Source organism: Penicillium canariense, assembly GCF_028826845.1.
Source record: "Penicillium canariense strain IBT 26290 chromosome Unknown utg000004l_segment0_segment0, whole genome shotgun sequence".
NCBI classification, from domain to species: Eukaryota; Fungi; Ascomycota; class Eurotiomycetes; order Eurotiales; family Aspergillaceae; genus Penicillium; species Penicillium canariense.
Window position 1 is genome coordinate 1,491,438 of NW_026622731.1, and position 12,313 is coordinate 1,503,750.

Below are 12,313 nucleotides of genomic sequence, written 5' to 3' on the forward strand. Positions count from 1 at the left end.
CACAAAGAGCACAAACTCTGCCCATCCCAGTAAAGGGCTGGTTTGCCGGTACTCTATCTGAAACCGTCAGAAGTACCAGATCCGCGTCCCGAACGCGCGCCATCCGCACGCAAGAAAGCCCAGCACGAACGAGTCGTCGAGGCAGAAGGCGTGGAATGGAATCAGAGGGTGCTATGCGAAGCGAGAATTCCACCAGATAGAACCCGGTGATCAGCAGCAGCCCAAGGATCTGCCGCATATAGACGGATGGAGTGCCCCAGCCCGCCCACGGGAGCCTGGTTCCACGCGATATACACGACCAGCCCGCTGATACCGCAAAACGCGCCCAGTGCAACGCCTTCAGCAGATCGACCCAGGTCCTCGTATCCGGCGAGGTATCATGGTGCATCGATGGGACGACCATCAAGCCCTGCACAACGCACACGACCATAGCCCCGAATAGTGCGAAAAGCATTGCCTTCTTCTTTCCGGCGGGTACGTTGCCGGATGGAAAAGGAAAGAGTACATCAAGGTGCCCGGTTTTCATCGATCTATACGGAGTATCTTGAGCGATGATCATTATGAAACTAAAAGATTCTGTAAATGATCAGTATGTCTGAGAATAAGTAGGTCGCAATTTCATTGTCTGTTATATTCCTCTATTGATAGCAAACCATTCAAGCTGATTGACTAAGAACACTCTGCATGACCTCCCGGATCTTCGCAGCACACCGAGGACCATCACCAAGTACCTCGTTGCACCTCCATGACACAAACCGATCAGGCCGAACGAGTACACATCCTGTTTCGTCAACATGGCGGACCCGCGCCCAGTCGAAGTAGACATCTTCGTAGTCCTGACGGAAACCGATGGAGTAGGCATTAATTTTCACACCAAGCTCATTACTGACTTGCTTTGCTGCTTCCTTCCAGCCCTCACCACCAATACCCGTGAGGATCGTGAACGCACCACGTCCAGCTAAGTCGATGGTGGAAATGCGCTCCACCGGGATGGCATTGTTCAGCCAGACATGAGGCAGCCGGCAGCCGGGGTATGTGCCTCGAGTGAGAACTAGATCAGGATCCTGTGCGATTACCTCGGGAGAGTAGAAAGATGTCTTCTCATCCATCGTGTAGATGGCCGAGCTCTGATAGAACTGACCCATTTCGGTGCCGAGTGCGTGGTACTCGTGCTCTGTCTCTTCGATGGCGGCCTGAAGGGCTGCTCGCCTCGCACGGCCCTTTGCAGAGGGAAGTGTCAACTCATGAAGGGCTTGTGTTCGCTGTTCGGGGGTCGGCAGGGTGACCCCAAGAGCTGCCCATACTGGTCCGTGGTGGCGGAATGACTGGTTTGCGCGGGTCACGACGTTGCGAGCAACTGGCTGGCGCTCAGTAGTGTATGTCTCAAGGAGAGAAGGAGATGCATGGCCTATATATCTCCAGTTAGATAGGCTCGCAGAGAAAGTTTATGAAAAGCGAATCGTACTAACCTTTCAGCACATATCCAACCTTCCATGCCAAGTTGTAAGCATCTTGGATGCAAGTGTTTGAGCCAAGACCATTTGAAGGAGGATGTCGATGTAAAGCATCACCAAGGCAGAATCTGCTCGGTTATTAGTACCAGGCACTCAAATATAAGGGAAATTTGGAATCCATACACCCTGTCCTTGGAAAAGCTCCCTGCCACCACATCATTAATGCGCCACTTGGACACGCCCAGAATCTCGGTGTGAATGGAATCATCCCCTATAAACTCCTTAATGCGACCGAGCCATTCTTCATTCGTAGGATCACACTCCAACTCTTTCCCACGCTCTGGTAGAACAATGAACAGCCACTCATCCCACGGCTTAACCATCCTCGCAATGCATGCCCACCCGAAGAGCGGGTGCTCCTGATCGTGTTGCAGTAACCAGTGAAGATTCCCTGTGCGGTACTGCATATAGTTCGATAGGTCGGCCTTGAGGTGGACATTGAACGCTAGACCCTGGTCAGGTCGAACGTCCAGGGGAAGTTCTGCCTGCCGGAAGACTTCACTTCGAGCCCCATCTGCACCAAATAGGTATTTTGAGCGAATCTTGTATTCCACCCCGGTAAGGGTGTCGCAGAGAGTGCTTGTTACACCTTCTTCGTCTTGGGTAAATTCAATGAATGTGGTATCGAAGCGACAACGGAAGCCTTTCAAGGTCGCGTATCGGACGAGGATAGGTTCGAGGATGGATTGGGGGAGATCGACGGGATCGCAAGGGCTGGCGGTCTCATAGTCGCCCTATACGATTTGTCAGGAGTTGTGATACCCTTATTTATATTTGTGCAGAGGCTCAGAACAGACCTTGCGCTTTGGATCGTGGCCCCAGGAGTGAATCCTAGCGTATTCTTCTCCAGCCATGCTATATGCCCATCGCGTATGCATCATATTCATGCCATTGGTAGCAAGACGGAGACACTCTTTATCCAAGCCGATGTCTCGGAGGCATTCTGGGAGAACGTTAGAATGCCTCTTGAATCGCTGATATTGACGCACCCATAGCGGCCATGTTGGTTATATGTGCCCTTGGAGTACCGGCATTTGTGGGACACGAGCTGATCATAATGCCTCGGATTCCTGGACTATGTAAATACGAATGTCATAATTCCCGACTGGGGGAGCCATAGCTTACCGTAAGATGCCAGAAAGCACGCCAATGCTGCCCCAGCTGGGCCAGCTCCGATGATGAGAACATCAGCTGATGTGTTGGGCGCTGGTTTATTATGGCTGTCACCCTTGGTCAAATCTACTATAGTCATCTTAATGAGCCGTGACGATGCAAATGCAACCGGAAAGGAGGAAATAAGGTCAATGATCTATTGAGAATCAAAAGTAACAAGGCGCACGGGAGCAATTTATTTGGAAGACACGAGACTTGTAGGTCATACATAAAGTATTAAGGGAATTCAATATAAATCACTGATGGAGTCCCTGAAATACAAAGTGGTCATAGGTATCGGTTCCATACCGCAGTCACTTCCTAACGATTGATGGAACACCGGGATTTGAACTGATCAAGCGTTGAGCTACAAAGCTAGCGTCTCCCAAAGGGGTGATGATTAACCCGAGCTGCGTGATTAAGATCTTCGCTGACGGTAGCCTTCTAATCGCCCATCTTATCTGATGTGATGGGCACGGCACGTAGGCGAGTCGGCAAATTCATTGAACCGGTGTCCAGAGTCGGCAATTAGCTTTAGAGATCTCTGCCATCTGGTTTGCCTATGTCCAAAGTTGTTCGATTTTATTGTACCGCCCCACCTAATGATGTCATCAGCAGTTAAGGGGTACCCAAAGGGGTGGCTACCATGCAGCAAGTCTCTTGTTGGTACTATTGCGAACATGGGATGAGCAGCAATGAGAAGTTAAAGGCCCTGCTCTCATCCTTCGTCTGAAGTTCACCTCGAAATGTTCACGGAGTTGCTGATAATCTGAACGAATTACGGGATGTTCGATACAAAGATTGGCCTCTTAATTGCGCGTCGTTCTCCTTCTGACCAAGCCTCATTTAATTGGGTACGTGTTTCATATCCTAAGAATTGGTTAGGCCAATCTGACATGAATAAATTTCTAGGCTTTACCCACAAACACTGTGCAACAGTCTATCATAATCCCTCTTCCGCATTTCAATAATCCCCTTCTTCACCACTTAAGAGAGACCGCCATCTTTGATACCGGCCTATTCACCTCCACGAAACACCACACTGCGCCAAGATTCACCTCAGAACAGCTTCCTGGGAGCTGAAAAGCAGGTTGTGCAGAAATAAATTTACTTAATCCTTCATAGTGTACATTTAACGTTGGCAGTTTCCGGTGCAGGGCTATAGAGACTGCAAGCCATACAATGTACACAAAGTAGGAAGCTGGGCTCAGAGCAATGAGCAAGCAAAGTTTGTATAAATGCTTATAGTCGATATTGGAGGCTTCTATTTGAACATTCTCTTGGCAATAGTTTGTGAAGACTAGTTCCTTTCAAAGAGCTTTGATTTCGTATGTAAGATTATGTTGCGAAAACACGGGCAAAATAACTGCTAGACCAAACTTGCAAGGGTTCAGCATCGACGGAAGCGTAGAACCCACCTTCCTTTGCCTCGCGTGATAAATGCAACAATTTATCCGAGATCGTCGTTTCAGCCTCCCATAGAACAGGACAGCTTCTTGATTTGGTAAGGTCTGATACAAGTTTGGTTAAGACAGGGGAAGTCTCCACTGCGAAGCCGTACGAGCAACACCCTAAGACTCCGTAGAATTCCACCAGCACCTACGTACTCGTGCTCCACTTGCACATGAGACCACTCCGGAAGACCCGTTTAAAAGAAGAACGTCGTGGCTGTTAAACTTCAACCCACTCTCCTTTTATTCCCGCACACGGTATCCATTTTTTTATCAGATCTTGGGGAAACCCTCCCTTTCTCCAATGTTTAACTGGAATTAAAATGTTCAGATGGTATATTTTCAATAAAATTGTTATTTATCATAATTCCTAGCAGACTTGTCTCGGGTTTTTAGGGCATTTTTGGCACGTATTATGTTTCAAGGACATCGACCCTATTCTAGAATTCGGTGAAATTCATTCAAGCCGTTTCTCCACACAGTTGCAGACATGCCGGCCGGCAAAGAATGGCACCTATCCACTACGGTTTCCGGACCAAGGAATGATTGGGATCCCTGTGCCTGCATTATTGAAGCAGTTTAATCCGTACATAGCCTTCATATCCGACTATGGTTCAGGGGGTGTCTGGATCTCCTTGATGATATCAGAAATCCTTTTGGTTTGTTGAATGGTGATATCTTACTCAAGTGCAATAGATAGCTCAAATATGGTTGATTTGAACGTTCCGGCTGACCCGTCTTCTGGGGGCCGCCGGGTTGGTTATCAGATCTTCCAGGACAAATTGCCCGCCCCACTAAAGCGCAGCGACTGACTGCCTTTCTTCCGCCATGTTCCTTGATGCATGTGTCGATCCCTCACCGATGAGCCCATTACTTAGACTTTTTCCGATGTCGGGGACACTAAATGTTTTCTGTTGATCCATGTCATTTCGGCGATGCTTTTTATTAGCTGTGGATCTAAGGCTTAACTAAGAAATCGCTGCTATTACTAAATGGCCCAAAGGGTAGACTTGAGCTGATTTGTGATGGATGATTAAGAAAAAACTTACCAATAAAATGTAGAAGTGGGCCGGAGTTAACACTATGTGTGGCAATGGGTGTGTATATATAACTCATCTTTTTCTGTTTTGAGCAAACTATCAGTTTCATTATGCGCAGCCTCGCAGGCCTGGCACTGCTTCCTTTGGCATTGGCCATCCCGCACATTTCTCGCTCATCCGAATTCACTTACGACTATATTGTTGTCGGAGGCGGCACCGGTGGTCTGGTAGTCGCCAATCGTCTCTCTGAGCAGGAAACAACAAGTGTTCTTGTAATTGAAGCTGGCGGCTCGGTGTACAACAACATTAACGTCACCGACACCGGGGGGTATGGAAATGCATTTGGCACTACCATTGACTGGGCGTACCAGACCACGGACCAGGAATATGCTGCAGGAAAGCCACAAATAGTCCGCGCAGGGAAGGCCCTCGGTGGGACATCTACTATCAACGGCATGGTGTATCTCCGAGCCCAAACTGCTCAGATAGATGCATGGGAAGCCATTGGCAACAAGGGATGGAATTGGAATTCCCTCTTTCCCTACTACCGCAAGGGGGAGGATTTCCAAGGTATTCACTATTCCTGGTTGGAGGGTTCTGGAGTCGCTTATGACCCGGCTGATCACGGATACACTGGCCCTCTGAAGGTTGGTTGGAGTTCAACGCAATTGAACGACGGCCTCGCGCAGCAACTGAACGCAACCTATCAAAACATGGTACCCCCGGTTCCATACAACAAGGACCCCAATGGTGGTCAAATGGTCGGATATGCCCTCTACCCGAAAACTGTGGACTCCATTAAGAACATACGCGAGGATGCCGCTCGCGCCTATTACTATCCGTATCAGAACCGCACAAATCTTCACGTGTGGCTTAACACGAATGCCAACAGGCTCACATGGAAAGACGGCGACGCGGCCACTGCAGATGGCGTCGAAGTCACACTGGCCAATGGAACTACCATCGTGGTTAAGGCTTCCCGAGAGGTCATCGTGGCTGCTGGTGCCTTGAAGTCTCCGGTCTTGCTCGAGCTGTCTGGTATCGGAAACCCTGAGTAAGTAAACACACTCTCAAGAAAGCCGAGGGGGCGGCTAGCCAGCTAACGACAGCTAACGAAATTTTACTGCATTCAGTATCCTTTCCAAGTACGGTATCCAGACCAAGGTCAATCTGTCCACAGTCGGCGAAAACCTCCAGGATCAAATGAATAATGGTCTTGTCTACGACTCAATGATCAGCTACTCTAAGTCTGCCGACTATGTCGCATACCCATCTGTGAATCAGCTATTCACCAATGCGTCGGCCATTGGTGCTCAGCTTTACGCTAAGCTGCCAGCTTACGCAGCCCAAGTCGCGTCGGCCAATGGCAACATAACCAAGGCAAGTAATATTGAGCGCTTCTTTAAGATTCAGTGGCATCTTATTTTTAAGTCTCATATCCCGGTCGCGGAGATTCTGCTTGAGCCATCTGGAAACACCTATGATACGGAGTACTGGGGCTCTGTACCCTTCTCCCGTGGTAATGTCCATATTCAGTCTGCCGACCCAACTGCTGCTGCCAGCATTGACCCAAAATACTTCATGCTCGATTTCGATCTCCATGCCCAGATCGAGGCTGCACGTTTTATTCGAAAACTCTTCAAGACTGAGCCTTTTGCCGGAATGGCTGGCGATGAAACTAGTCCCGGTCTTTCTGCCGTTGCGGCCAACGCTGGTGATGAAGGTTGGGCCTCTTTCATCAAAAACAATTGTGAGTGCATTATTACTTCAGCCCCTAGTTTGTGGATATAATGTTCTAATGGGCAAACAAGACCGATCAAACTTCCACCCAATCAGCACAGTTGCTATGATGCCGAAGGAAGTTGGTGGTGTTGTTGACACCTCTTTGAAGGTCTACGGAACCTCGAATGTTCGTGTCGTCGACGCCTCTGTTATGCCCTTCCAAGTCTGCGGCCACCTGCAAAGCACGGTGTATGCAGTTGCTGAGCGTGCTGCAGACATCATCAAAGGTAATATTTAGACGACCGTGGTTCAACTGGCTACTACCCTACAACCAGTCGAGTGATCTTGGTCATTCAGCGACTGAGTTCGATAAACGATCGAGTTGGGTTTATTTTTTCAAATTAAGTGCTATATCAATTAAATTCCATTCGTATATTGAGATCATTGGTAGGACGCCATCATCAAATGTCTCTTAAACCAGACCAATCTCTCGCCCTCTCGATTATATCCTATTCTGATCCGCTTTGGCTCTTCAACCTGAGGAGATAAAAAGATTGAACATATAATGGAATACCAGAGGGTGGTAATTCACAAAGGAGGAATACCTATTGCGCGCTGGTTAGGTTCAAATCCCGAATCAGACTGAAGACCCCCACATAGCTCAGGCTTTGCTTGTCAAGATACCCCAGGAAGAAGAAAAAACACATCTATATTACGGCCGCATTAGCTCCTCGGATTACAAGTATGGAGAAGAACTTTTGATCTTATAAATGGAGGAACGACCATGTCAATCTTACTCAGACTGCCTTCTTCTTCTCCTGCTCCAGCATATATCCGTCACATATCCCGACAATATCTCCACTCATTTGGCGCGCTCTTCATCTTTCACTGACCTGGATTCTTGGAGATGTCCATGGTAAAAGATGGCTGGGCTAGATGTATGTTCTTCAAACCAACTACTTGATTAGAGATCCGGGACATGGAGACTTTCTACTGAACGCAGATCAGAGCAGAGCATCGGAGATGGTGGAGGCTGCATGTAAATAGAAGGGAGGAAAAGAAGGTTATATGGCCGGCAGGCACCGACCCACCCCGGATTACCCCCATAAACAAGCCGATTCCCTATTTCCTGCCGATGAGGAATTGATTAAGCGGCGGTGCGTCGGGCCGATGAGGATTGCGTCGGGATGTGGCCTGTGGCGGTCAACCTGCCGACGGTTACTCCGCTTCCACTGACCTGACCTCATCAGTCATCGCTGGCACAGCTCAATAATTTAAACTAAATATCCCTGGAATTTTACAGCCTTTACCACTTCCTTGGTATCATCTCATTCGCTTCCTGCAATCATGACCGACAATAACCAGGTACCGGGCTCCGACATCAAGCCCTGGGCCCGCCCAGAAGCCCAAGCCTACTGCTTCATCAAGGCCAACGTTGTTGATGTGGAAGCGGGAAGAATCTTGGAAAACGCCACGGTTATCACGCGTCAAGGGAAAATCAATCTAGTTGCGTCCTGTTCTCCAGAGCATCTCCCAACTGACCTTACGATCATTGATTGTGAGGGACGCTATCTTTGCCCTGGTCTGTTTGATGCCCATGTCCATCTATGTGCTGTCCCTGGATTTGCAGACCTTTCAAAAGCTTTTGGAAACCCAAATGATGTCCACTTGCTTCGCCAGCCCTACACGGCGGCCCAAATGCTGCACCGTGGATTCACCAGTATTCGCGACTGCGGTGGCGCGCAACTCGCGTTAAAAGAAGCTATTGAAGATGGTGTCTTTCCCGGACCTCGCATTTTTATCTCTGGTCATGCACTGTCTCAATTTGGTGGCCACGGTGATCTCCGTGGGTCGCATGAGCCCACCGAGTGCTGCGGTGGCACTCACAGCAACAACCATTTAGGTCGACTTTGCAACGGCGTACCGGAATGTATGGCTGCTGTGCGCGAGGAAATCCGCTGCGGTGCTGATTTCATCAAAATCATGGGCTCTGGTGGCGTGGCATCTCCCACTGATAAGCTAGAGCACCTCCAGTTCACATCTGCCGAAATTCAGGCAATGGTGGAGTGTGCTTACAACGCCGGAACTTTCGTCACTGCTCATGCATATACGATCAAAGCGATGAGGCACTGTATCGATAACGGCGTGAAAGGGATAGAGCACGGAAATTTTATCGACCCTCCAACTGCGCAGTTAATGGCGGAGAAAGGTATTTATCTCACGCCCACGCTCATCGCCTATGCCCAAATGGCATCGGACCGCTGGAAGGGGTATTTGCCCCAAGAGTCCCAGGCGAAGAACTCCCAAGTTCTGAAGTCCGGCCTTGAAGCTCTCAGAATTGCTTCGGATGCGGGTGTTACGATGTGTTATGGCTCTGACTTGCTTGGTCCGCTGGGTTCTGCTCAAACACAGGAGTTCACCCTCCGGTCGCAGGTCTTGACGCCGCTTGAGGTCTTGCGCAGTGCAACAGTTAACCCAGCAAAAATGATGGGTTGGGAGAATTCAATCGGGCAGGTAAAGGAAGGATTCCAAGCGGATATAGTCGTTTTGAGTCAAAACCCTCTCGACGATGTGACTATTTTTGATCGCCCTGAAAACCACGTGCTTGGTGTGATGAAAGATGGGCGCGTATACAAAAGTCGCTGGAGTGCACTACCCGAAGACTCGGAAATCCCAGTGAGGGTAAAGTATAACTGAATGTCGTAGCCCGCAACGGGCTGGGGGGGGGGGGGGGGGGGGGGGGGGGGTCAAATATATTACAATCCTTGACTCGAATAATATCATTATAGGAAACTACATTCAACTTTCTAGGCAGAATATGGTTAGCATTATCTTAAATTGGTCGGTCAGTCCGGAAAAGCTTCAGGGAATCGAGACCAGCCAGACCCATCAATAACGTCTGTTCATCGCTGTGAAGTGCCGAGGATAGATCATGTATTGTGGCATCAAGTACTTAGTGACCATTTGCCTCCCTAGCGGGGTGTGAGGGTAATAGGTACCCTAGGCGATAGAAATTTAGTAACCTTAGAAAGCATCGGGAGCTACTGGAACTGGCATTTTCGTCTGTCTTTTGCGTCTACACGTTAGCCCCACTGAGCCGGCTTTGCTTCAGTGTCGGGAATGGACTGAGTTCAATCAGATCATGTAGGTCAGTAGGCCAATTGATTCCGTGGGACTGTCAGCTTAGCGCGATATGTAGTGGACCAAAAGTAGCGGAAATTGTGAGGAACACTACGCCCGTGGTATCACTGCTGAACAGGGAATTCATTGCTGCTTCAAGTATTTAGGCCGCCAACTTTCTTTACTCATTATTTTTGATGCTTGTGCTCTGCACACAGGGTGAAGGCAACTTTTGTACTCCGTACCTTCCGGACCTCATCTTAGCGGAGAAGAACTTAGAAAGGCGAGGGTGTCAGTGTGGTTTCGAGCTCGAGGACTACCATAACTACAACTATAATAGGCTGTCACGAAGGCAAGAAAAGGCTTTTGGGTATGGAAATCGGTTCCATAATGCTAGTTCTCGAAGCTGTAACAAACCGCATAAGCACCTGTGGCAAGAAATGAAAATCCCCAGAATGATACACACAACCCCGCATGTGGAAAGCCAGGTATAAGATGAGAATCCCTAAGACCGAGACAGAAAAGAAAGCCAAGCCCAGAGAAGCGAAGAAAACAAAATAAACAAGCTTGATATGTTCGAAGTATACCCGCGAGACGCGAAATCTCACATTTGCATCCGCTCATCCCCATCGGCGTCACTAGCACCGAGGGCACCACCGGGTATCCGTCCCTCATTCAATTCCTTCTCTAGTCGCGTGATCTCCTGCAGACTCTTCGCCTCGCGAATCATCCTCTCCACGCGCTTTCTCTCGGCATCGGTAAGTTTTACGCGGATGGCCTTCTCAGTTGGGCGGTCTGCGGCGGCGGCACTGGAATCGAACGTCCGGGACTTGATGCCCATGATCTTAGAGGCGAGGACAGAGGGCTGCTCCACGGTGCCGAAGAGCTCCTTCGCCTTTTCACGCTCCACGTCCTTAACCTTCTGGTAGTCGAGGAATCGCACAGACGGTGCCAGCCAGATAACCCAGTACCGATAGTTCTAGAGGCATTTGTTAGATAATCAGACATTTCCAGCGCACGACTTGCTCAAGACCAAGGGAAACACCTACTTCCTTCCGTGTGATAGGGTTCTCCATCAGAATCAAATGTGTGAGTTTGGGAAGAGAGCGCAGCGGATCAAGATCAGCAAGTTCAGACAGATTATTCGAGGTCAAAACCAGTGTCGACAGAGACGGAAGGGACGACCCCAGATTCGGTTGGATGTGATTAATTCGATTGCGAGCCAGGAGAAGGGTATGAAGGCGAGGGAAGAATGGAAAGTTCCCGAGGGAAGAGAGGTCGTTGTCCGTCAAGTCAATTGCATCTTGGTCCTGCGAGGTACTCACTTAGCAAACAGCTTATGACAGCCCCCTAAGCCGGCTATTACGCTCGAACGCGTGAAGCAGAAAGAGCCGCAAGCAGGTCCAGGGAAACGCAGCACTTACCTTGGCAATACCCAAGTTCTCAATTGTGGGGATCTTGTGCCCTACACGCGACGCGAAAAGACGATATCAATCCAGCTCTTATTTCAAGATGCAGTACCTGTTCTTTTCAGGCAGGTGTGTATAAGTCAAACGCACCTCGGAGATCCAGCTCACGATCTTTGAGCGGATTTATGTATGAGAGGGAACTCTGGATGAGCTCGACGGTCAAGCGCATGGCGGCGGTGGCTGCGGTCGACGTTCAAGAGGTAGGAGCGGGTCCGGGTAAACGAGACTATCGAGAGGGCATAGGCAGAAGTTGAGAAAAATCAATGCAATAAAGCAACAAGTCAAGACAAAGCTGCAATGGACGAGGGTAGACCTATCGCAGTTTCTCCAGTGAGCACCTCCAACCGCAGCCCTTTCTGCCGGGCGGTGTGAATTTCGGATGCTCCCATATCACGTGATATTCGTATCGCTGCCCATTCAGGCAAGTAGATATTTATACTTATTTGAAATTGTCCAAAAAGCAGTGCTTACTTGTTTGAAGATTTTATTCAGATATTCAGAGTATGAGCAAGTTATTAGTCTATATTCATTAGAAACATTCACAGCAGAGTGCTAGTGATACACTGCCATTACATCGAATTCGCCCGGGTCAGGGCGAAAGCACCGAAACAAACAGTACTCCAGAGCAACCAAGAACCGGACGCACGAGCCGCTCACAACACAGCAACGCCCTGGACAGGGAATATACGGGGAAGGGAAGAAAAAAAGAGGCCAAAACAGTGCCAAGTTGAGCGGCACACGCATTCCCAAAAGTCAACTCCAGTTTGAAAATGCGATGCAGGAGGGAAGGGGGGAAAGAACATATCGAAACTCGAAAAGCAGCTAGGTAAGGTTCAGAATGCATC

The 12,313-nt window shown here is 49.1% G+C and overlaps 4 protein-coding genes across 4 annotated transcripts; 2 read left to right on the top strand and 2 right to left on the bottom strand.

Annotated features, from left to right (window-relative positions):
• Positions 1 to 656: 656 nt before the first annotated feature.
• Positions 657 to 2,516, bottom strand: N7482_006871 (uncharacterized protein; the record flags this gene model as incomplete). The annotated part of the gene is made up of 5 exons (XM_056688996.1): positions 657 to 1,408; positions 1,470 to 1,582; positions 1,638 to 2,248; positions 2,312 to 2,457; positions 2,504 to 2,516. 5 exons carry the CDS (start codon positions 2,514 to 2,516, stop codon positions 657 to 659), a joined length of 1,635 nt encoding a protein of 544 aa, XP_056541425.1.
• A 2,751-nt stretch (positions 2,517 to 5,267) lies between these two features.
• Positions 5,268 to 7,222, top strand: N7482_006872 (GMC family oxidoreductase; the record flags this gene model as incomplete). The annotated part of the gene is made up of 4 exons (XM_056688997.1): positions 5,268 to 6,211; positions 6,291 to 6,907; positions 6,969 to 7,166; positions 7,215 to 7,222. The coding sequence occupies 4 exons, from the start codon at positions 5,268 to 5,270 to the stop codon at positions 7,220 to 7,222; spliced, it is 1,767 nt and encodes a 588-aa protein (XP_056541426.1).
• Positions 7,223 to 8,226: 1,004 nt separating this feature from the next.
• On the top strand, positions 8,227 to 9,576 carry N7482_006873 (metal-dependent hydrolase family protein; the record flags this gene model as incomplete). Its single annotated transcript, XM_056688998.1, has 1 exon — positions 8,227 to 9,576. The coding sequence occupies one exon, from the start codon at positions 8,227 to 8,229 to the stop codon at positions 9,574 to 9,576; it is 1,350 nt and encodes a 449-aa protein (XP_056541427.1).
• A 1,027-nt stretch (positions 9,577 to 10,603) lies between these two features.
• On the bottom strand, positions 10,604 to 11,637 carry lea1 (U2 snRNP complex subunit LEA1; the record flags this gene model as incomplete). Its single annotated transcript, XM_056688999.1, has 4 exons — positions 10,604 to 10,978; positions 11,049 to 11,309; positions 11,424 to 11,464; positions 11,559 to 11,637. The coding sequence occupies 4 exons, from the start codon at positions 11,635 to 11,637 to the stop codon at positions 10,604 to 10,606; spliced, it is 756 nt and encodes a 251-aa protein (XP_056541428.1).
• Positions 11,638 to 12,313: the final 676 nt, after the last annotated feature.